The 25,729-nt window shown below is 42.4% G+C and overlaps 1 protein-coding gene across 2 annotated transcripts in view; it reads right to left on the bottom strand.

Annotated features, from left to right (window-relative positions):
* Positions 1-25,729, bottom strand: part of MAGI3 (membrane associated guanylate kinase, WW and PDZ domain containing 3) — a 59,882-nt gene that overhangs the window by 6,515 nt on the left and 27,638 nt on the right. For both annotated transcript variants that reach the window (XM_015650704.1, XM_015650703.2), the window contains exons 2-17: positions 22,793-22,909; positions 21,229-21,348; positions 19,540-19,749; positions 18,159-18,333; positions 17,292-17,371; positions 15,821-15,878; positions 14,662-14,756; positions 13,867-14,055; positions 11,900-12,499; positions 10,855-10,886; positions 8,878-9,031; positions 8,282-8,373; positions 6,404-6,596; positions 5,517-5,702; positions 3,603-3,788; positions 67-160 (exon numbers count right to left, since the gene is read on the bottom strand). In XM_015650704.1, coding sequence (XP_015506190.1) covers positions 67-160; positions 3,603-3,788; positions 5,517-5,702; positions 6,404-6,596; positions 8,282-8,373; positions 8,878-9,031; positions 10,855-10,886; positions 11,900-12,499; positions 13,867-14,055; positions 14,662-14,756; positions 15,821-15,878; positions 17,292-17,371; positions 18,159-18,333; positions 19,540-19,749; positions 21,229-21,348; positions 22,793-22,909 — 2,581 coding nt within the window. The remainder of the gene's footprint in view (positions 1-66; positions 161-3,602; positions 3,789-5,516; positions 5,703-6,403; positions 6,597-8,281; positions 8,374-8,877; positions 9,032-10,854; positions 10,887-11,899; positions 12,500-13,866; positions 14,056-14,661; positions 14,757-15,820; positions 15,879-17,291; positions 17,372-18,158; positions 18,334-19,539; positions 19,750-21,228; positions 21,349-22,792; positions 22,910-25,729) is intronic.

Genomic DNA, 25,729 nt, shown 5'->3' with positions numbered 1-25,729 from the left:
GACGTTACCTTCACATTCATCCCTCTGGCCAAGCTCTGCCCACCATTCCCAGCCACTTTTCCCAACCTGTCTGGGTTGATCAGTGCCAATCCCAGCGGTCGGTGCTGTGGGGCCGGACTCTGCCTGGCTGAGTTTGTTCCTGATGGAGGACCACGTTGCTCTAAAATGCAAACAAAATCTATAGTCACAACTTCACAAATCCACAGCCGGGACAATGGTCACCACCAGTGCTGGGACTACCACTCCCAAGAAACCAAGCAGCTGCAACACCTTGGCCTGGGCCGAGCCGAGCTCATGTGGGCCCAACAGAGAGAGAATTATCCAAGCCAGGAACACAAGTACAGCTCTAATTATTCCATGGAATAAATTCCTATGAATTTTATTCTTTATTCTTTTACTCTGCTTTTCCTCAGGAAATACCAACACAATTGTATGGATTCTGACATGAACAGAAGGTTTTTAGCCTGTTTGCGACTTGATAGACGCCAGAGGGGATCGGGGCCGATCCTTTCCAGGAAATTGGTTCAGATATTTAGTACCATGAAATTTTCTAAGAGATGAAGAACAGTGTCTATTTGAAAAATATCCCTCTATAAAGGTAAGGGAATGAGGATCTTCAGGAGAAATGGGGATTTGGAGGTGAAGGTCCCATCAAATAAAGGGAAATCGCCAACTCATTTAAGGCACAACACGGTTTTCCATTTCCCAGCTCCAGACAAGGTGAGGAACTGGTCCCACAGCCCCACTGGGGGGAGGAGTTCACTGGCAGGCAATCGAGAGGAATTTTAAAGTGTTTTTCCTTCTCCCTAGGTAAAAAAAAAAAAAGGTTTTAAAAAACCCATTTAAAATAACCTCCTATTATTTTCCCCTCTACGGAAAACACTGTTAGTGTGCGCTTTACAATAAATCCGGTGCATTTCTGGAAAAAGCCCCATGTTTCAGGACACAAAAATGACACCCTCACTTAAGAATAAGGAACCACCGTCTACACAAAAAGCTGCCCCTTAGGTAGAACCTGAATGGCAAGCAGTGGCCCAAGATGGACTTTGGTGATGAAATATAAACTAATAACTCCTTTTCCCTGGAAGGAGCCCCATTAGGTGCAGCACATTACCACATTTCTTAATTAAGAACATACCAATTCCATTAAAATGCAAAAAGTGCTCAAGAATGTTAAGGGAAGGGAAATTTAAAGCATATTACACTGAATTTCTCAGTGTAATAAAAATGTTCTCAGCTTCCAGAGCCCTCAACAGAACTGCTTGGTGCTGTTCCCATGAGAAGCCTGAAGAGGTTTTTCTCTAGAGACAAAATGTCGACTTTTACTCCTGGTATACCCTCAGATTTTTATTTTAGAAGCATAGGCAAGAAAAACGCCATCTGTTTGTACAAATCCCGCATCCCTCTCTGCAGCCTCCTCTCGTGTGTTCCCAGCTAATATGTGACAAAAGATGACAGGCTCTTGCTTTCATGAAAAATGGTAAAGAATGTCTTTTGGCGCATGAAGGGAATTAATTTATTCCTGTGAAAAGCAAAGATCACGGGTCTATGAAAGCCTGAGGGGAGGGAAGGGGACGAGGCAAGAGGTTTTGTTTCCACTTTCAAAGGACAAAGCTGGTGAACAGCAAACTCTAACAGCGTTTCTGCCTTATGAGGCTCGACAGCTTCTGGCAAGAAGGGCATTTTGTGTTTTTGGAGCTGTATCCTGGATTTTCCTGGGTGTGAATCAGCCCTGTGAGGCTCAGCACTCCCCCCTGAGTGCCTGAAACCCTGACTTGCCCACATCCATGCTCGATTCCTCCACTATAGAGGGTTCTACTGTGAGCTAAACTCTATTTCTTCAGCTACATCAAGGGGAATTTTAAAGAGGAGATATATTCCCACTCTACTGGAATGGGAATTCTGCTTCTTTCTCCTTCACTGTCACAAAATTCTTTACATCTGAAACACACCAATTCCAGCTCCTCTGAGGCACAGATTTTTTCTGACTGATCTTCACTCTGGTTTCACCACCTGCTGCTGAGGGGTTCTTCCTCTCTTTGTTGAATCTCCCCAGGTTCTGGTTTTATCTCTGTATTTTGGCTCCAAATCTGTAATTGAGGCAGTGGGAAAGGTTTTTACATGGAGTCCGTGTAAGGACGTGCATAAACAATGGGCAGAAATATGACATTGAGAAAACTTATTTCGAAAACAAGTGGAAGGTATGCCTATCCATGTCAGGGAGCGGAATGAAATGAATGGGGTTTCGGGTCCTTCCAACCAAAACCAGTCTGGATTTGATGACCAAAAGCTGCAGAGAATACAGATCTAATTCAATCAACTCAAACTTCAGTTGCTTTATACACATCACTCATGGCAACTGCTTTGAAGTGTGTCCCTTCAAACTGGAATGAAATGAAATAGATTGGATAAGAATAAAAATCTTAATAGAAAAGTAACTTAGAGAGGTCTCTCTACTTCAAGCATTAACAAAAAGGAGCATTACGTCTTTGAAATTCTGTGTTACAGGCTGAGATGGCATGCTAAATATTTGCAATGAACGTGAAATTAGAGAATCATCTGCTGGCTTTATTCACAGACTGGTTCTAGGTATTTCTTCTTTAAAAGGTGAAGAAAGCCAACTTTATGACAAAATGATAGAGAGTTTAATTAAACCCATAAGCAGCATTCAAGAAAAATGCAGGGTGGAAAAACAGCTTTTCTCTCCAAATTACTGGATTCTATAAATTTACATTTTTGTTTAGAAACAATACCACAGTGCATGCAGTGTTATATGGGAGCTGTCATTAAGTCACAGTCTCTGAAGATGGGGCTTTGCAGTTCTTAGGACTCGTTTTGCTGCGCAGGTGACACAGCACGTTTTGCAGGTGGAATAGACTGGCAGGAAAAACAGGTGTCAAGGTCTTTTTCCCATGCGGTGGGATGTGACCCTTTTCCAAAGGGGAGCTTTGGCAGACAGAACTGCAGCATGTTTCTGCTGCAGCAATGCAGCGCTAGGGAATCTGTGTGTTTTAACATGGGAGACAGAAAAAACTCAGGGTTTAAAAGGAGATTTGAAAAACAGGAGTCCCTGTGGCCTTAGAGCAGGGACATGGCATCCTGGCAGCACTGGCCTCATTGAGAACAGAGCTCTGGCAGCACCTGCAACAACAAGAGCCAGGCCCTGAGCCAGGGTGAGAAGATTTTCCCACTAAGCATCATCCTGTGGCTGCTGCAGCCCCCTGAGGAGGGGTCATTTCTCTTCGGCTGGAAAATACAAGGTCTGGACGGGACGTTTCTATGTCAGCAGCACCTTCTCACACATGAGAATTTCTCTCACTCTTCACTGCGTGGTCTAGCTTCTTTTTGGGTACGATCACCCTGTTGCGGCAGCTCCCCTCTCTCTCTGTCCCACCTGCCTTCAGCTCCTCCAGAGCAAACACATGAGCTTCCAACATGCTCAGCTTCCAGGAGCTGATGATCCCCATGGGTCCCACCCAACTCGGGATATTCCAAGATTCAATCTCCTAAATTTCCAAACACCTTCAAATACTCAATTTAAGCCAGTAAACTTCAGCAGTGAGAAATACCCAACTCTGATAATGTGGTGGCACCTTCCTTACCTTCCTCAGCCACCACCGTGAGGGTCACCACGTTGCCTGCATCCTTGATGAGCTGCACAATGCTGTCATGGGAGAGCTCCACGATGGACTGGTTGTTTACCGCTGAGATTCTATCGCCCACCTTCAGCTTCCCACACTGGTCAGCCGGGCTTCCCTCGATAACCCGCCCAATCTTGTGAGGGATCACTAGAAAACAAGAATAGGCACAGCAACACTTTAAGTATTCACAGAATTATGGAATATCCTGAGTGGGAAGGGATCCACAAGGATCGAAGTATAGCTCCTGGCCCTGCACAGGGCAACCTCAAGAATCCTACCATGTGCACTTCAGATAAGCATCACATAGACCCAGAATTATCAGCCACAGAACCACAAAATACGCTGAGTTGGAGGGACCCACAAGGATGATCAACTCCTGTCACTGCAGAGGATATCCCATAATCCAAACAAATCCCACCGAGTGCCTGAAGAGCATTGTCCAAACACTCCTTGAGCTCTGGCAGCCTTGGGCCTGTGACCACTTCCCTGAGGAGCCTGCCTGTTCACTGCCCCGCCACCCTCTGGAGGAAGAAGCTTTTCCTCATACTCAACCTAATTCTCCCTTGGCACAGCTCCAGCCATTCCCTTGGTCCTGTCACTAGCCATTACAGAGCAGCAATCAGCGTTTGTCCCTGCTCTCCTGCTCCAAAGGGTGGCACCGCTTGTACAGGACAAACCTGCAAATAATGAGGAATGTGAGCGAATGGAGAGGCCAGCCCAACAGCATGGCCTTGTCATATACAGGGTGTTTTGCCTGAAGGAAAACGTGGGAAGGAAATGGGTCACAAAGGGATGAGTGAGAACATGTGGCCCTGAAGTGCACCGTAACAGTTGGTTTTACCATATATAATGTAGTTTTCCACTTCATGCATCGACCCTGACGGACGGTAAGGGCTCAGAGAGAGTTATGGCCATCCACTGTAACGCAGAGATTCAGATGCATGGGCAAACTCTTCCCACTTGCAAAAAAAAATTAACCCTTAAACACACTTAAAAATATATATCAAACTTCTCCTGCCAGGGACTGATTCAGTCAGGTGAGGACCTGAGCAGGGAGCCTGTGCAAGGCCAGCAAGATGCTACATCAGCTCTGCACAGACCTGACCACTTTTCCTGATCTCTGAGATGAACGTGCACTTGTAATAATTGTCTCAAATTTCTTCCAGCTGTCCTGGCTTGGTTCACCCCAGAGTGATACCGTGCCCTGCACAGACTCCTCCAGAAGCAAGGGCTATGGGGCTAGAACAGAGAGAATGGAGAAAACAAGAAATGTTATGAGAAGTAGAAGGAAAAAAGACTGATTTCAGCTCCTTTCCCAGAGATGACTGCAAAGGCAGAACTAGAGACAACCATGCCAGAGCCACGTCCATATCTCACAACTGCAATACCAGACCAGGCCACTTTTTGACTTTGATGATCTTCCTAGACAAACACACTCAGTGATGGTAATGGCTTGACTGCTTTCCACCAAATACTGTAGACTCTACTTCCTCAGATCCCCCAAACAAGAAATTTTACCTGATTAGGTAATACAAACCCAAGGTTGAAACTACGCTTCCATTAAAATGCCAATGAATTAATGCATCATCGCCACTGCCTGACAAATATCTACATCCTAAATGCTGCCCCGTGACAAGTGCACTCTTGGGTATGGGTTGTGTGGGATATAAATTCCCCATTCCCCACTTTTGTCACAGTGTGGTGACCAAGAGCATGAATATGAAGCAAGACAGACCAAGACTTAGTTGGCTGGGCTGTGCCAGTGTAAGTGAAAGCTGACTATGAGGGAAACACCAGCAGTGCAGAAGAAGCCATATCCCTGGAGAAGCCCAGCGAGGCCAGGCAGGGGCAGAGCCACCAAGACATGGCACTTACCCCCAGGAGGAGGTTTGTTCTTGGAGGTGAGGATGACGAAGCCAAATCCTTCGTTCTCCTTCCGCTGCAGACGGACATCGTAGACCTCCGGGCATGGCTGGTTGGCCAAGTCAACACGGTTCAGGCGGGGAGAGCCGTTCTGTGTCAGAACAGGCTGTGGCTCCTCCTCCTCTGCCTGCTTTTCCCCTTGCAGGGAATGGACAAACAACAAATAAGAAACAATCGCACCAAGCAACTTCAGCACAACCATGAAGCTCGAGTGTCAGTGCCAGTATGAGGTGGCAACAGCAGTTGCCAGTCAGAGCAGGGGGCACTTTGTCAGCTGTAAATCCCACCCCAGCTTTGTCATTCATGGAGTCACAGACGAACATCTGAACTGTTGATCTGGACACCGATCTAAAACTGCAGCATCTCAAGATCCTGCCCTGAAATGGCTCTCGTTTGAATAGTTAAACTTGCTACACACTGATGTGAAAGATTTGAGAATACAGCATACGGAAGGTGTCCCTTCCTGCCCGTGGCAGGATGTGGGACAAAATGAGCTTTAAGGTCCCTTTCAACCCAAAACGTTCTGAGATGTTGAGAAAAGAGACTGCGTTATTATACAATTTCCACAGCACTAATGGCTGTTTTAACTACTACCTACTACAAAAAAGAAATCACCGCTGCATCATAATTTTCAGAGCCTTATCTGTGTAAGCAGTGCAAGCTAGCGAGCAACGGGGTCCAAGCTTATTAAATTCTGCTTTTCTCCATTTCAGAGTTATAGCTGACCCTCCTCAATCTCAGGCTGCTCAGCCTCAGTGCAGTAATTAAGTTCCAGAGCAGCTTCGGTGGATTCAATTACAAGCCCTACAAGTGCTGCTTCTGGGCAAGCGGACACCTACCACCGAAGAAGATCTTCCTCCGGACTGTGAGCAGCACCTGCCCGTTCCGTGCGGCGCTGGTCATTAAATCCAGAACTTGCTTGTGTGACTTTCCTTTCACGGGGACTCCATCGATGCACATCAACTCATCCGCTGCACGCAGCCTCCCGTCCTTTTCCGCTGCTCCCAATGGGATTATGGCTCCAATATAGATCTATGAGCAGAGTCCAGGGGTTTGAATGGGAACGTGAATTCATCAGAACACACAGTGGTTGATGTGCAGACGAGGTCTTTTGGGAAGACTCTTTCCAAGATTACCTCACTGTCCCACTTTAGCAGAAATGAAGCCAGAAAGCGCACTCTGCACAAGCTGATCTAGTTGAAACAATCTGGGGTCTCAAAGCATTCACTGAATACTTCAAAAATCTTTAATCCATATTTTTGTCAGTTCTGCTCTCTTGAGCAGTTTATTAAACTCTTTGTCAGTTTATTAAAAGGCTCAGCTTTTGAAATGAGCGCATGCCATGTACTCATTATACATACGATTTCCTAGACACTAATGACACAAAAGCCTCTGACATTCATTCTTCTTTATTTTTTTACCAAGACTGAGACAGAATGATTGGGAAAGAAATAAAAGCTTTTGAATGAACTCAAGTTTATTTCTGAAAATAATTGCTTATAGACAGTTCCACACTTCAAGTTGCTTCAGTTCTCAGCTTTTGGTAATTAGATAATGAATTCGAACATCATCAGTTCTGCCTACCCCCACCTCAAAAAGTGCTACTAAATAAAACACAGAGAAGTGCACCATACTCTATTTCATATGTTACAATCAGTTTCTGATTAAATAGAAGATTAAGGGTAACTACAGCTAGTACTGCTAGAGGTTAAGCAACAGTGGGCAACTCATCAGTACACAGCACTCAAGACAGCAGGTCCACACTTCCTAACAGCTATGGCTGTTATGGAAACCAAACACCACAAACGCTATAAAGTGCAACAGAAGTGACATTCTCTGTGTTTGCTCCTTACTTTAAATGCATGTTAGTGAGGGAGGAAGAGGAAAAAAAAAGGCTAGCACTAGATCACAGCTGGGAATGGAAAAACTGAATTCCTTCATTGTAATCAGGAAATAATCTCTGCAGATCTATTCCAAAAGCTTTTTCTCTCCACTTAACAGCTTAAAGAAAGGTCCCCAATATATAATACAAGTCTTAGTGCTTCCTTCCAGAGAGGAATTTATGCACGTTTGAAAATAGAGAGGAGTCTCCTAAAACCTGCCCTCGGAGAACGGACCATCCAGGGGTGTCTGCGCTGGTATTTGCCCAGCTGCCTCCAATGCAATGCATGCTTAAAAATCCAGTGGGAGAAGCAGGGAATAAAAGGGGTGTGTCACCATGTCAAACCTCATTTCACTGGGCTGCAAGAAAAGGAACAGCCTAACGAAGTTTTGACAGGAGGAGTAACTGCTTCCTTCCACTCAGCTGGTTCCCCGGGTGCACTGCTGTGCACAGCACACCGATCATTGAATCCGGGCACATCCTGTGCCAAGGCCACCGCTGAGCTCAAGTGACAATGGGCAAAGGCTGGGCACCTGCACGGCCCTTCCGAAGGCTCCGAGATACATCAACAGCCAGTGTCCTCAGCCCAACAAAAAACTGTGGCCAGGGACAGGCTCAGTACTAAGAAGGGTGCAGAACCTTGGAGACCGGAGTCCGCAAAGAGGGGAAAAATAAAGGTAATCTGGACTGATTCTTGATCTCTGAAAGTCAGGTAGCAAATTGGTCAATTTTGCCATCACTGAACTGCCTGGATGGGATGATGGGAAATGAGGATGACAGAGTAGGATCATTCCAACAGCAAAACTACAAGATAACTGTGAGCAGTTTCACTTACAGGCTGATCCGGTCCGTCCCCTCCAAGCACCCGGAAACCAAAGCCTGACTCTTGTTTTCTCAGGAAAACATCTAAATCTCTTGTGTTTGGAGCTAAGAAAAAAAACAGTATTTCAAAACATATAAGGAGCTATCTTGGATTATTGAAGGATTATACTTCGGTGATACACTCTGAGTCTTCTTACAAAACACAGTAACCAGAAATACAGTGATATTCTCTTTTCAAAAGAGGTATTAATTTTCAATAATTAATTTTCTAAGCAGAAATCACAACCACATCTGTGCAGTAGACCAGGATAAAAGCCAGTCTGTGACACAACTCAGCGCTACTTTTATAAGCAGGTCTGCTCCAGCTAACTTCAGAACCATCCTTGAGATTATTTCTGCAATTAGCTGTTTAACTGAAAATACGGTTGAAACATATTTTATCTTTTTTGTTTTTCTCATTCCTGTTTGAATTATGCATGACTTGAAATGGATTTTCCACAGCAGGTTAACAAACTTCGCAACAAAGTCTCAGTAGTCTTACTGCACATACAACAAAAGAAAAAATTCTCTCATCATTGAGCAATTTCAAGTTGAAGATGATATACTTACGTTTGTCCTCATAAATTGTCTTAGACTTCAGGTAGACTTCGGAAGGGTCCAGTTTAGGAGAGCCTGGTCGCACAGCAGAGGGTGGGAAAGGCATCGGCTGCGGAATGGTATCGCAGACAGCTTCCAAACTCCCTGAACTGTCCTGCTTGCCCTTCTGAAATAGGCCACGGACACAAAATCCATATTAAATAAAGGCATGACTACACTTGTCATGTAAATGTCGTGCAAAGACAATGAACGAACGCCACGCAGAAGAAAAACAGAAGCAGAAAGGAACAAAATTACAGCTTTTCCAGTAAAATGACAGCTTTTCCTTTTTTTCTGGTACATGTCTGACCAGAGTACTGAAGTCTTCCTCACTGGTACATGAATTTCTACTGGAGACTAAGCTTGGTAAGAGTTTGAAGTGACTGATGCTCAGAGAGGAGTGAAGCTGGGCAGATGCTGGTGGTTAGCAATACGTGGCATGAAGTAGGGCATAAAGGACCGATCACATTTGGAGAAGACACCGAATCCTTGTCAGGTTGCCTGCCACACTTGCCAGGCTCTGGACCACAATCCAGCACCGTGGGCACGCGCTACTCTGCAGGCACTGCCTCCTGTCCTCTGCCAAGCTCCTCCCCACAAGTACAGCATGAGCAATATATATACAGAACAGGAGGACACACTTCCTATGTGCCTTTTCACGATCTGCAACACTTCTGTTCTTGAGGCAAGGACACCAAACATCCTTGTGGTCTCTCATCTAAACTCCCAGTCAATTATGCACTAAAATAACTCTAAATACTTCTCCTGGGCTGAAACCCAGCCTGGAAAACTGGCACGTGGCAGTGCATGCTGAACCATAGCAGGGGCAGAACAGACGTAGATCTGCCCTTTCACCAAGAGCAGAATAAACTGCCCAGAGCCATGCAGTAGTGTGACACTTCTTGTATGTTTATAAACACAAGAACTTGCCCTTTTTAAGTGAATTACTTTGCCACGCTGCTTAATGCCACTGAGCATCGAGCGCTCTGTGGGCTGTTGCTCCTGTACGTGTGCTGGTACAGAATGCCAGTCCCCAAGTCCAAACTATTTTTAGCACATTGCCATGGGATCCGTGCCAATGGGGCCCTCCAACTGCGGGGATTCCTGCTCTGATTTGTTCAGTGTGGGCAGCTGGATGCTGAATCTGAAGATCTGAATCTGAAGAGGAACCCAATCTGAACACCTTACTGAGTACAGTTGTCTTTGAGCATGCTGAACATGTGCTCCTGTGTCATGTCACTGCTGGGATAGAACTAAGGTTGCACTCAAACAGCAGGATAAAGACAGAAAGAGAAGTTACAGCTACGTTCTGGGAATGGGATTTTCCTAAATTGCCCTGATTTGTCCTGATTTGTACAAGAAGCATTTTTAAAGAAGTATCTTAGTATTAGTATCTGTTATAAATTAGTAGCCTAATTTATAACAGAAACCTTCAAAATAAACATAAGCATTAATACCAGCATTATTAAATTAGAGGTTGTTTTATTAAGACCAAGGATTCTTTACTGAGCTAATATATATTAAAGATGCTCTGACAGATAACTTCCAAGAGCAATGAGTATCGAACTAGGAATGTACAGCTCCACAGAGACTTGCTGAAAATATGGATCCAAAGATAAGCACTTCCAGAAGGGAGCACTAACCAGTACATTAATTAATCCTCCATAAACATGAGGATTAAGAAGAATCAAAGGATCATAAACTTCCTTTAGGAATCCCATTTCACTTTAATAATTAGCAATGAAAAAAAAAAAAAACATACTGTATTCTGTTTCCCTTTTAATGGGTACTTGGACAGCAGCTACTTAGACACTAAGACTTTATGCCTACCAGGCAGATGTGGTTTTGGTAAACCATCTTGCAGGTGGGTTATCACAAGGACAAAAATCCAGAGGAAATGAGATTACAAAGCAGCTCAGAAACCAAGATAAATACATCATCAATACTCACTCCTTTGGCAACTTTAGTAGGTGAGGGTGGACCTGAAGAAAATAGAAAGTAATTTTAATAGCAGGTTACAAAACGTTTCAACATTACAGCAATATAATCAGATGCTCTTGGGGTGAAAATAATAGTGGTTAATTCACTGTGCTTTTAAATGGCAAAGTGACCAAAACCATCACTTTGGAGAAGTCTCAAATTAGAACTGAAAGCTGTACAACAATGAAAAATATCTATTTCTCTTCTTGCTAGAAACTGGTCAACCAAGTCACCCCTCAACTCATGGGATAAGGAAACCGAGGAATTTGTCTGAAGGAATTTCACTTGCCACAAAGAAATGGAATTATTTCCTTAGCTGATACAGGAATAGTAGCATTTATACGGGACAAAATCTGGAGATTTTTGCAAATGCCAGTGGCTGAAGTCAGGGTTACAATAAAGCCTGAAGGGACACTGAGCAGCTAAGAGCTGCTCCATAATCCATTCAGATTCAGCTTCCTTTGAAAGTCACATACTATTTTTTGGGGACAAAATGCATTCTTGTCCATGACTGACAATCAAGGAAGAGGTATGAATATGCAATGGAAAAATCAGAATTTTTTTCTGCTATTCCCAGTGATAGCAAAGAGCCCCACCTCTTTGCTAATGCTTCCTCCCATCTCCTGCAATCCCCTATTCATTACAGACAGTTACTGGAATATATTTTGAGAACCTCACAAAACTCAGTCCATCATATGATTTGCATTATACTGGAGACCATGTGTTTGCTTTAGCGCTCCACAGAGACTTGGAAGAGACAGTGCATAAACATATCACCATATAATTTTTGAGGGAAAAAACCCAAAGAAAAACCTAACTAAAACCCCAAACAAAACCCCAGCAACACGCTCTAAGCCTAAATAGTCAGGGGTATAAATCAAACTTAGAACATAATAGCTCAGAGATAAAATGAGTTGCTGTGTAGCTGTCAAGACTGGACACAATTTAGATATCACACTAAAGCAGGATTTTAAAAAGCTTATAACCAACATGACAACTGCAATTTTGTCTGTACCTCCTCTTAAGATAAGCAGGGGCACCTCTGCTCCTACTGGAAACTGCTTGAGCACCTCCACCACCTGCAAGTGAGTCAAGCTCTGCACATTCTGATGGCAAATCTCCTTGATGACATCCCCTTTCTGTAGGCCTTGACACCACTGGCTGTCCAAAATCATCTTCACCTTCTGGCCTGTGGGACTGTCTGCAATGGCAAACCCAAAGCCTTTAGGCCCTTTGACCAGAGGGATGGTGACCAACTCTGGCTGAAAGCCTCCTGAGGAGGCAAAGGAGACCCTCTGCTCTGCTGAATCCACGGAAGGGCCGTTCAGGCGATCGTTGACCAATATTTTCCCATTCTGGTCCAACACAACTGTTCCCGCTACTAAATCTTGGCTGGACACAGAAGCATCTCCCTTGGTCACCAGTGGGCTGTTAAGGACGGGCGTGGCTGTCACGATATCTACCACGGGGTCTTCGTTGTCATCAGGAAGAGGGTACCCACGACACAAAGTCATGTTCACATACTGATTGATGGGAATGAGCTGAAACATCTGGACAACATCTGCATGGGTATGGCCAAGGACACAACTTCCGTTTATGTCCACAATGACGTCACCTGTTACAAAAGAAAGTTCGAGAGTGTCAAAAGCAGAAGTGAAATCTTCAACAAAAGCTTACCTTGAGGAAATCACAGTGCTGTCTTCAAATTAATAACTAGGGTCTGGGATATTACCTCATGGCTAATATTGCCAAAAAGCAAAAAGAATTTCCTCTTTGCATTTATTCTATTTTGTCTCAGGACACCGTGTACTAAATATATAAAGTTTAATCTGCAGCAGATTTTAAAAATGATACTTCACAGCCAGGGGAGATGAAACAGAGCATGCTCACTAAAGCAAGCAGATGTCTTCTGCTTTAATTCATATTGCACAGCATCCTAAACCAAATGCAGAATAAATCGGATTTTTTGGCCCTCCATTTATTTTAGGACTGGCTGAACTTAAACTAGGATCACACATGCACACATGCTCCATACACTTACACTGCTGCCAGATGTGGCTAAGAATACATTTTCAAAATGAAGTGACATGTGCTTCGTATCCCAAAACCCCGTTTCATGTTTTCATCACTCTGATGTGAAACTTTGCACATGCAGTACAATATGCCCTTCAAACTGTCCTATCCCTTTAATGCCCAGGTATCAGTAAAACAGGATCTCTCTTTTTCCATGAACTACAATCAGAATAGCTGCACTTCTTTTCATTCCAACTGTTCTGAAGGAGTGTTTTCATTTTTGCAGAGGTGGAAAATGAACCATATGCAAACAAGTCCAAACAATACATCAGCAACAAAACAGGAAATTGTTTCATTTTGTAAGTAAATAGTATTAATCATTCAAAGTATGAGTTCTTTCACTCATTTGAAGAGTAAGAGTCTATGTTATACATAAAGAAGCATTTTCCCCTTTCTAATATGCTGTCCTGGTTTAGGACCAGAGGTTATAGGTGACTTAATTACACATGTAATAACCATGAGAAAATGTGCAAGTCTTCATGAATTGCAAAAACCCTCGTCCCTCTTCTCTCCTCACCTGTCCAGCTCACACAACTTTGCTTCCTCATTCCTGCTGTGGGTTTTCTGCAGTTTTAATAATGAGAGTCATGGTTCTTGTCAGCAACAAGGCAAAACAGACCAGGATTCAAACACACGATTTTTACTTTACTTACAGAGAGGAAAATCATTCTATGAATAAACATGAAGACAAGTGTCTTTGTTAAAGCAGAAGTACTGAAAACTTCCGAAGTGACCTTAAAGTAGATTTTTATCTAGAATGTTTCAGCCACTGCTCTGCACTGATCTTTCACAAATCAGAAAATATTTAATTTAGTGAGGATGTGGATGGAGTCATCCAACCTCCAGCACCTCAAGCTGTGTTCTCCAAAATTCCCCAGGAAATGGAACTGTATGGAAATAATACTTGACCTGGAGCAATTCTTCCGTCTTGCGCAGCGGGTCCATCTTTCAACACATTCTTCACCTGGAGAAACTCGTCAGGCCTGTCCCCTCCGATGATTGTGAAGCCAAATCCCATGGTACTTTTTTTCAGGGATGTCCTAATAAGTGCTCCATTAAGCTGGGATGGATCTCGAGTGAAGACAGACCTCCCTGGTCCTATGGAATTATGGAATACAGAGACGGGAATGCAGGAAACCAGAGTTAGTTTGGGAAAGGTTTTTGTTTATTTTTAAGCTGTCACAAAGGATAATGATTATTGTTGGTCAGCTTCTGAAGCGCTCTTAAGGAATAAAGCAAACAGACAGGAAAGTGCTACACTCATTTTCCAGCTGAACTCAGTGAACGGAAAAGAGGCCTTTTTTTAATGGATTGCTACAGAGCTGTATGCAAACCTCCCATCTCGAATTCACAGTTTTATTCCTTGAATACCAAGCTTAAAGTAGATCAAAAGTATAAAAACTCCAGGTGTGGTTTTACCTGCACTTCCAGAAGGCTCTTCTAACCCTCCATATATTCCAAAGCTCTTTATGATGACCAGCTTCAGAACAACCAAAACGATTTAAAAGCAGTCTTAGTGCCTTGGTTCAATTTTAACACAAAAAAAATCCTTAAAAAAGCCGAAAGATCTCGGCAGGTAATACTGTAATGGCCAGCAGAAAGACAAGGCTGATGCCTCAATGAATTCCAGAACTGGGTTTTTACAAAGCGTACTTACAGATAAAGATAGATATATGTGACAAAGAACACGATATTCAGCGATACCTGATTTGGAAGGGCCAGCATCAGTCTGTCCTAGCTGTTTTTTCCTTTTGGCTTCCAATACTGGATTTTCAAACTGAGTTTTCTGGTTAATATGACTGCAGGCACACAAAAGGTAGGTCAGGACTTTGACAGAAAACATTCTGACTATTTCCCCCAAGAGACAACACCAAAAAAATACATCTACAAACATTCTCTTTTATTATGTCAGATGAATGCTCCAGAGAAATGAACAAAAAACTCTCATAACCAATACTGAAAGTATGCTTGTTCTTTCAGCAGGTTGTTTTTTTTTTTAATTTACTTTGAAGCAAATAAAATTTTACTCCCTTTAATCAGTAGGTAGAGTTGTAATAGTTTAGAACTGAGCAAATCTGCTTTTTCTCTTAATCCACCTACCTATAGTGTTTACAAACTCAGGCATCACCTTTTTCCTAGTAGATGCTAGAGAAGTACAGCAGAGGAGGGAAAAACCAACATATCTGAGCATAATTCAAACAAACAGCTTGACTTTGAGAAGTGAAAAATGTTTTCTTGTTGTCCAAAGCTACATTTTCAACTCTACTGATTTTCTTCTCCATGATAGAGGAGAGATTTAATTTCCTCTGGCCTGAAGGAGACTCAGAAGAGCTTTGCAGCAGTTCAGTGGTTATTGACTTGACTCTTTGGAGACAGCAATGATCTACAAGTTATTTTTGCTCTTTTAAAGTTATCGGGTGCTGCTCTTAAGTCAAGTGACTTTGTTTTTGTTAAGCTAAGAAACACTGCATCAGCTCATTTCCATCTACAAATTACTTTGGTTGCAACTTGCTCTCCTTCCTTGAATGAAAACCAGAAAGTCTTGAAAGTCACACCGTGGATTTTCCCACATGCCAGTGCTATCAGAAGTTTGTGCCATGACTTCATGACCCCAGAACTGTTTTTCCTGGATTTATTTAACAGTTTCACAGAATCACAGAATGGTTTGGACTGGAAGGAACCTTAAAGTCCATCCAGTTACACCCCCTGCAATGAGCATGGATACCTTCCACTAGACCAGGTTGCTCCAAGCCCTGTCCAACCTGGCCTTTCACTGCATTACAACCTCTACTTACTGAGTATCAAGCATTTCAGAATTTCATGTTCAATTTTTAAGGATGCCAAATCAATAATTAGCACTTACTCAACATAGTATGTCCCATATTGAGGGTCTTCTATTTTCTCCCATCCATAAGGAAGTTCTGCAGTCAGAAAGACCAAGTTCTCCATTACAAGGCAAAACTATCCACAAATAGCAGAGTTTTCATTAAAGAACATCTAGACTCATGAAAAATATAAGGAAAATAGAGGTCCCGTTTTCTTCCCTGATGAAAAGCATCAGCCCGTTCCAGGGAATGTGAAGCCCCGTAATTATTACTCCTTCTTCCACTAAATGATGAACCTTGTATTCAATGAAATCACACCAGGTTAAACACATAATAAACTCAAAGACCTGTTTGTACTGAAAATCACATTCAAAAGGCTCCTTTTGATGGCAAACTCAGCATCTGGTAAGAGGGTGCCAGCAGCTCATGACTACCTGAAGGTAACAAGCAGTTACCATAGAGGTCAGCTTATCAAGTTTATTGTTCTAGTCAACTTGACCATAGAAATTTAAATATTAGAATAATGAATATAGTCAGTTAGCCAGACATTTTATGGGTAAATTTGCCCTGCAATCTTGTTTAAGACTGCCTTAAGTTTGACAATAACAGGAATTTCCCTAGCATATGACAGCATGTTACCAATTACTAATAAAAGCATTGCTCCACAGAGTCTGACTAAAGACCCAGTGGTTCTATTAATTTAAGTATTGTTCATCTGCATATATGGCATCTCTGTTTAAAGTGCTTCTTTTATCCTGTGGCGAGCTGCATGTATGTTCAATAAGCAGCAGTATACAGCTATTGCTCCATCTGGCTTCATTAGGGATACATGGCTGTTAGGGTGGGCGATTTTGGAGGATGACAGGTCATTCTGAGCCTGCTTCAGCTTTTGGAACATGTCAGGCATTTGCTAAAGACAGAGCTACCTGATACTCTTTTCTAGCAGACTAAATTGCCCAACTGTGTAGGAAATGTTTGCAGGAATTGCCTGGAGGCTACTGACCTGGAAGGCTTGAAGGAATTTAAATCAGTCAGATTGCTCCCTTAGCCTCTGCATTCAAATACTATGCCACATGCAGTAGTTAGCATTAGCAATATGTATATTTTGCCACATCTTCTTCATTATTTCTATATTCTGTTACTTATGGACCTTCTCCTTCTGCCATATTCCACCTATCCAAGAGTTTCCAGTGAGAGCATCACTCATGTGCAGCTTTCTCCTTAAAAATGACACTTACTGGAACAAAACAGGTCACATTCTGCTCGGGAATGCAGATAAACCTTCCATTTAGCCAGATTCTACTACTCCAGGGAAAATACACCGTGGACTTTCCAGTCTTACGTGAGTTCCTATTGCCACCAAACGGGACACTCGGCACTACGCTGCCAGCTCCAGAGTCTCATCTACCAGGGAGAAGCTTCTACCACAGAAGTAACAGCTCGTATCTAGCTGGGATAAACTCATACATTTATCAGTGACAGGTGACAAATGTATTCTGAACATCTCACCTCCATCTTCACAATCTTCAGGAGCTTTGGCCTTCTTACAGAGCCGGGGATCAAGCCATGTGGTTGTCTTGGTGTTGTGACTGTGGAGCAGAACACGTGCCAGTGTGTAAGAGTAAGAGAACTCCTTCACACTGAAGAAATTTTGCTTTGAGTATTTACTATTGTAGGAAACTGCAGAGTACAGATAATAGAACCTTTATTTGTGCCTCAGTCACATCGTAAAATACTAAAAAGAAAAGGCACCAGCACAGTGGAGACTCTCCAGAGCACACCTCTGTTAGAGGCACAGATCCCCTCCCCAGCCCCCAAAAGCTCATATGGAAAGAGCAGCTGTTTCTACCTGATAGGAAAAAAATATTTTTAGCCTCCTCATATGCTTAATGCTCAGGAAGGCTTCTGTTTCATTCTTGCCTTAGAACTCATAAATGAGGCAGTTTTACATGTGCACACATGAGCTACTTCCCTAACTCGGGCTTTCATCTGGGCTATTTGTATTTTGAAACATCCATTCCCAGCCAAGGAACACAAGCAGAGAAGAAAAAAATAAACAAGGTCTCAAATTTCAGAGAAATTTGACATAGAGGTTCCATGTTATGCTTCACTTAACAATATCAAGCCAGCTTTGTATGTGTGAGATACAAAAACCTTAAAACAAACAAACAGACTTTGCAGGTGGAACCGTAAGGTTTTCCTGCACAATGGCAATTGTACCAAGCGTGCAACACTGAGGACTACGAGTAAGGAATTTAGCAGTATGAATATATTAAACTTGATAAAGAAATAGAAGCAGCAAGAGCAGAAAAGAGGTGAAAGAGCAGCTTTCCAGACTGCAGCCACCAGCACTTCTCCAAGGAGCGAGTTACTCACTCGATGAAGTAGATCATGCCAGTGTCCGTGTAGGCCATTTCCCAGTTCTTGGGTAGTGGTTCCAGAGTCTCATCCCTCGACAAATAATTTCTGAAGTCCATGTTGCTGCTTGTCTGGTTGTAGCTGGGAACAGGTTTCATCCAGTCAGGAGAATCTGAATGCTTTTCTTTGTTTTCTGCAGTTGTTCAGGGAAAGTGTTTGTCAGATGCTTATGTTGTTTCTCAAAAAGAACCACCCTCTTAATCTGGCTATGAGTGGATGTCAAACACGTTCCTGTATGTGATGTGCATTTTTTCACTTTCTTTTTTTCAGCTGTAAACTTTGACAAGCTGACATGAAAACACTGAACTCTGCTCTTCCCCTGCCAAGCACTGGCAGAAATCCAAGTTGACTATGCTTTGTTGCCATTTCTACAGAGAGAACAGTGTTTGTAATGCCACAAAACAACTCAAAAAATCCTACTAATATTCCTCAAAGAATCAGAAGGAAATGTAGAGGAGACCCTAACTGCCAGTAAAATAAACCATACCTTCCTACAAACCACGCCTAGAAAAAAATCCCAAAAAATTTGTGCAGGAAATTTTAAATAGAAGCCTCTACCCTTCAGAACCGAGGCTATGCTCAATGCCCTCTGTGACATGACGATGTCTGTGACTTTCACCCAACCACCAGCCTGACCGTTGGCCCCTCTGTGCTGTTGCCAGCCCTGAAGATGACAAGATTAGGTCAGGTCCAGTCAGTGTAAATCTGTCCTAAATAGTAACACACAGGATCAGCTGCAAATGCAATGTGACAGTTCCTCTCCACCATCAATTCTCCCCCCTCCAGATGAGTAACCATGACAGCAAAAGGAAAAGGGCATTCTGCCAATCCCAGAAAGGTCCTGCTGGACACTGCTCCAGCCTCAACACACTTGGCTTTATTCCTCTCCACAAGCTCCCCCTCAGGTGGTTTCAGGTTGTGTGACAGTTCCCCTATGCAAAATCATCTGAAAATTTTACAGTATGAGCCAGTGTTGCCCCTTAAACCAATCACTTCCTTAAAATCTCCTGTGTAAAAACTCAGTAACCAACTCAAAATTCAACAGTAACATTTGCAGGGTATGAAGAGTGGACAAATATTTCCTTCCCGCTCATGTAAGTGGCCCGTATCCAGCATCACATGTTCTTGACCAAGCAGTACATTTTATGATGCAATTGCACATCTGCCTGGGAAAACAGCTGGTGCTTTTTAAAAGGTCATCTCAAAATCAAGTAGAAGCACCAGCCTGAATAGAAATTGCCTTCATACTTCACCAAAACTAAGGAAGCATCAATACTATTTTTATAGTTCTTATCCATTCACACAGTACTCCAGCGAATTTCTCCCCTTGTCAACTAACCTATCCCTCCGCTACCATTAACTGCTTCCTTTTCCTCCTCCTCCTCCTCTTCAGGGAGAGAACTTTCCATCCTTTGCATTTTGCTGACAGACGTGGTTCTCTTCCTCTGCGATTCAGTATCAAAATCATTGTCAAAAAGAACTTGATCCACTGGATCAGGCTGAAAGGGGCTGGGCTCTGCTGGAGGCTTTGGAGTACCATAAAAATTACCTGAAAATGAGACAGAAATCAGGATCACTGAAGCACTGATACTGCTGAAGGCACTGGCAGTGGCTGTTATCAGTTTAGTGCCCACGCAAACATATTTTGGTGAAAATTTAAAGCCTCAAAGAAGACATCAGTATTACCAAACACCAATCAACAGTCAAAGCCTATTTACTCATACGCTGACTTCTTGCCAGTGCAGCACTAGTTGTCAGAAAACAAGAGGTTAGCTGAAAACTGTTATCCTGCTGTAAGTTTTCTAAAGAAAAAGATGGATTTGTTACTTTGCCTGGAATTCACTAATACTCCATAAAGAGACTTAGGGAGCAACCTTAGAGGGACAAAACAGTGAAAATCAATTACTCTTACTCTACATACTAATTAACAGCGCAACAGAAATACCAAAGTCAAAAAGAAAATTCATTTTGTGCAGAAACAAAGTATTTATTTCCATGATTTTTAACATTTGCAATTTTCTACTGACAATATACTTACAAAACAATATTGATATGGCTTCATCTAAAAATTACTTTTACTTCAGAAAAAGGAACAGATTTTTCCTTCAATATTTTAATCTAAAGCACAAAGGAATTATCTGCTGTTTTCTGGAAAAGAATTTCAGCAACTGATCTCTCTCCTGACTGCTCATATGATTTTTATGAGGGAATTGGGCACAGAGCGAGGAAGCTTCCCAGAATTCCTGCTGGGGTGACTTTTGGCGCCTGGATATGGTTTTGGCCATGTAAATAAAGTAAGAAAGAAAACCCTTCTGCAAATATCAAGCAAGGGCAAGGCACAGAGAGGGGACAGCCAGATAAAAGTTCAATTCAGGAATAGAAAAAAAGTACTAGTTTAGCCTAAATTTGCGTAGGAGATTTCCTAATATTAACAGATAATGTGGGATACAGAAAACAAGAGGCACAGAGCCTTTCACAGGATTGTCTACTTTTGACGTATTTTCTTTTTTCATCAACTTCATTACAAGGTTTTTCCTCAGCACATTTAACAAACCCAACTTTCCTACAGATTTGGACAATCTGGTCTAGTACTATTCAACTTTTCATTGAAAAATGCTTTTGTTTCCCTGATGGGTCAGAATTTCTCTTGCCTTCTGTCCTTCTGTTGCACACCTGAGAGGAGAACATGGCTCTGTTCTCTGAGGTTTACACAAAATTGACTACAATCTCTTAAATTTGTACCAGGCACAGACAAACCTTTTCAGAATGCTTCCCCAAAATGCAACAATGAAAATAATCTGGTAGGATTAAGAGTGGTTGAAAGGACAATTTGCAGTTTATCAGAAAGCTTTAAAACAAGATTGTTCCTCCTCTTCACAGTAATCCAGAAATAAACTAACTATTGTCTCTCTGCTACAGTCGTCAAGTGAGCAGGAAAACTGGTACCACAAGAAGCTACACTTGGACTAAGATCCTGGACACAAGTACTGGGTTCTTATTCCCATTCCATTAAACATCACTGACATACCATCATATGTTCCACTTTCTAGTAAGGCTCCACTTTCTTCCAGCGCTTTAAACTGCTCAACAGGAATGAAATTATAGTCTACCCCAGGGACCTCTCCATCTCTGGGAGCCCTTGTAGTGCCTGCAAAGGAGAAAACACTTTTGTAAGATACCCTGCTACCAAAGGCTGCCTGCTGTACAGTTCAGTAGAAACAATGCATTTTTGAATCGTTATACAAAGATGATGTCACTCCAGTATGAGTTACAACAACCGGTGAGCAAGTGAACAATAATGTATAAAAACTGAGCTGGTAAATTACCTAGGAAAAACAGTTCTGGTATTGGGGGAGAAGGAGAGAATAAGCTGGGTGAGGTGGTAATTAAGAGAGAATTCTTTCTTATGGTCAGTGAACCAAAAACAACTTTTTTGGCAGCTGACGACACCTGGACCAGGCAATCCCAGTCTGGGATTCTGGGAACAGCTGCGATATTTTATTTTAACCCAGTTTAAGGGTGCTGCATCCTTCCCTATTTCCACCAGCACCAACTCTCTAATTTGCAATAAGGTCATCATGACCAAGCACATTTGATTTTTGGGCCACCAAATCCGTAACTAGGCACAAAATTTATTTTTTAACCTACAATTCAGAGTGCAATTTAGCCACATTCCAACCCCTGGCTGTAGGTAAATTTTATCAGTAAATTGCTGTGTTAATGCAGACGTTTTTGAAGTGTTTTGTCTATGAAAACAGGCCCCCCATAGTTACAACAGCTTAATTAAAGCTCTCCTGAAAGGACAGCAATGATTCATTACTATTCATTACTGCCTACAACCTAATAGCATTTTAAAAGCATATATAATTTTTTTCAGGCAGTAGCATTAACAAGAGCTACTAAATAAAACCTAGCAATAGTGAAATGACGTTTAAGAAAGCCACAAACTCTCGCGTGTGCTCAGAGAGAAGAGAGTAGAATTCCTGTAGATACAAAAATGTTATTTGACAAAGTAAGTTCTTAGTGCAATGAATACTTAAACAGTCAATGATGAGCCTTTTAAATCAGTCTTCTCAGCGATGAGCAAACCGTTTGCCTGTTCATTCTGCCACTGCCACTCCTTCTGCACCCAACTCCTCCTTCCACCTTCCCCTCCTTCCAGCTGCCCTGCTCTGCCTTATGCACTTGACACTCAAGGTCTCAGCTTGCTCTTTGTGAACAAAAGAACCCCAACACATGAACAAAAATCAGGACATCTTTGCACTGCTTGATCATGCTGAGAAAGATTTATTTCTTGTGGTGGCTGCAGTCATTCTAACAGCAACTACTGGCGAACATGTGAAGAGCAATGCGCAGATATTACTGAAACAATCTGAACTTTGAATTCTCAAGTTTTTGGTGATTTTCAGTCCATACTGGCTGTCCAGTCTGATTCATGGCAACTTCAGATGTGAAACTACCATAGCAAAGCCAGAAGTCTCTGCTGCAAGGTAAAACTCTAAACAGGATTAAGAGAGAAGGCATTTCAAGCTCACAAATGATGTGGGAGTTAGCAGGAACAGATCAAATGAGGCTGATCTTTACATACTTACAAGGGATGGTTCTCAAATAGAGATTGTCTCTGATCACTTGCTGGAGTTTGTGATCTATTGAGCCCTTCTGGAACTGAAGACTCAGGTAGTGGCGCAAGTCCTTGTTGATGACTTTTCCTTAAAAAGAAAAAAAGAATAAATTAAAATAATTTGTAAAGCAGGATCTCACAACAGGAATAGTGTTTCACTGCTACAGAAGTTTCAGAAAAACCAAGCAGTGGGAAAAGTTGGGTTGGTTTAAATACAACCACCTTGATGGAAAATACCATTTTGTACTATCAAATCAGAGAACCCCAGAACGGTTTGTGTCAGAAAGGAAACTTACAGCTCATCTTGTTTCACTCCCCGCCATGGGCAGGGACACCTTCCACTATCCCAGGTTGCTCCAAGTCCCATCCAACCTGGCCTTGAATGCTGCCAGAGACAGGGGAACCACAGGTCCCCTGGACACCCTGTGCCCACGCCTCACCAACCTCACAGGGAAGAATTTCTTCTGGCGCAGTGATTTTAAGCAGAGCTGACTAACAACCATCCCCCCTCATCTCCTGAACAAGACAGTGACAATATTTTGGAATTCTTGGAAAATCAATACAAAGTATTAAAATTCAAAACCTATTACCAAAATTCAAGGTCTCTACAGACAAGAAACTATTTAATTGTATTTTGAAGTAGTTTCCATTCAATTTACACCTACTCACTAGTCACCTGAGTTCAATATTTTGTCAAATGGGAACTTGCATTCTTCAAATTACAAAAAGAAAATATTTCCTTCTTAAAAACATTGCGTAACAGAAAGGAGCTGGGTTTTTTCACAATTACTCCTTTGCAATACTTCTGTCAGGTATCATTAGTGAATCTGTCACATCACTGGAGAACCACAGCCCCCTCAGCACACAAATAACTGAGCTCTTGTATTACTGCCTCATCCTTCAGACAGGAGGGTACAAACCAATCTTTTGTACCCTGTCAGCCTCCCAGAAAGCACATTAAATAGCGTCCTGTGACCTTGGTAAATTTAACTTATGTACTACAGCAGAACACTCACAGCTTTAGGGAAAAAGCTCAACCTTTGTCTTCAAAGCTAGAGCAGGTGCTGGGCAGCAGCAGATGGATGCTGCTGTAACACAACAGCAGGGAAAAAGGCTGGAACAGACAACTGCTCCTGTTAAATTACATCATCAGCAGGTTATGAAATGCATAAACATGCCCAGAAGTGTTTCTGACAGGAGCCTTTGAAGCCTATGAGTTCAAAGCTGCTGAGGAGACCACCTCAAACAGGTCACAGACCCCACGGCAGTCCTCATAGGAGGCTCACTCACCTACATCTTGAACCAATTACCATACTTACATATATGTCAAATTTGGAAAAAATCCCAAACCATCGAAGCCCTCCCACAACTAAGCAAGTTTTCCCAACCATGTGTCACTTACACAAAGGTGGCTGCCTGTTTTGGTTGTGGCAACTTTATACTTTCCTTTCCCTTTTAGCCAAGGAGAGTGCATTTCACACTTTGTTCTTGACCCTCAAACATGACCTCAGCAATCACCATTCACCAAGAGCAAAAAGAGTTTTAATCTGCGCCCTCTTCCCTCCAAATAAAACCAAGACACAATGGGTATTTCAAAGTGGAACCACAATTACCTATTGGCCCTTCAGAGAGGTCACTGATGTCCACAGATTAACCAAAACACACACAAAACCACCTTAAACCCTCAAGCAAGAACAGAAGAAGCCCAGCACAACCTCTGAACAGGCAGCACATCCTGTGCTGAACACAAGCCCTAAGCTCCAAATGAAGTCAACTTTTCACCTGCTTTAACACTGTCATTTATTTAAAAGTTACTTCCAAACACACAAAATGCATTTTGTAATGTTGGGACAACACCTCAGCACTGTCCTCGTGGCTGTCAAGCAGTTACATGAGCAACGGCAATTCCCACTAATGCAGTTCTCCACCCAATCCCTTCCCAGGAATGCACAGCAACTCAACAGCCTCTATTTTACCAGCATGAACTGCTTTTTACCACCTCTATTTTACCAGCATGAACTGTTCCTTATAAAACTTTGGATTTGCTTCCTGAAGCATAATGAGCAAAATGTGTCATGGAAAATGGAAACAAATGGGGTAATCTCCAGCAAGAAAAGTATTTTCCATTTGTTTCGACAAATTACTTTATTCTTTGTAGACAAGACAGTTTCTCAACATTAAAAAAATGTTTTGCTGCTAAAATGGTCCATCCGTCTCCTTGTCAAAGGCAGAACTGCACCTCAGCTATCCCAGCATATTTCGCCTAGGTGGATCAACACATTTGTACTTCACACAGGCAGATGAATCTGTTCATCAGCTACTTTCAGAGCACTGCACGTTGGAAAAACCAGGTGATATGTGAAAATCTGTTCTGGATGCAGAATTACAGACTTTATTTACTCACTGATCTTTCCCTCTTCATGTTTAAAATTTTAAAAGCTTATAAACCCTGTTCAATAAATATCAACTCCGTTTAAAGACAAAATAAAGGCAAGGCTGCTACTAAGGATAATATGCCGATATTGAGGGGTTAATCTTAATGTTAAAAGCTTAGAGACTGGACTATACTCTGAGACCAAGATGACTGAATTGAAGATTGACAGGATTGCCTGGGGAAAACAGAGGAAAGTCAAACAAAATAGTGGGCAGAGAAAAAATTCAGAAATTCACACAGAGAATTGTGTGCATTAGAAAGCAGAAAAATTAAGTAATAGTAAGGACGCTTTAGGCAACCTATGGCAAAAACTGGATTATTTTCCCTCCAGGAGCTGAACATGCTTCTTTCACATTGTTTCACACAGGCTTTTAGGAAAACCTCATCAGCCTCTCCAAAATGACCTGCCAAATGTTGGGTTGGTGTCTGCTGTGCTGCTGAGGTGCCTCTAAAGGACGACACAGGCAACACAAG

This window comes from Parus major, chromosome 26, assembly GCF_001522545.3.
Source record: "Parus major isolate Abel chromosome 26, Parus_major1.1, whole genome shotgun sequence".
Lineage (NCBI taxonomy): Eukaryota > Metazoa > Chordata > Aves > Passeriformes > Paridae > Parus > Parus major.
The sequence above is the reverse complement of the archived record's forward strand: the minus strand, read 5'-3'. Positions and strand labels throughout refer to the sequence as shown.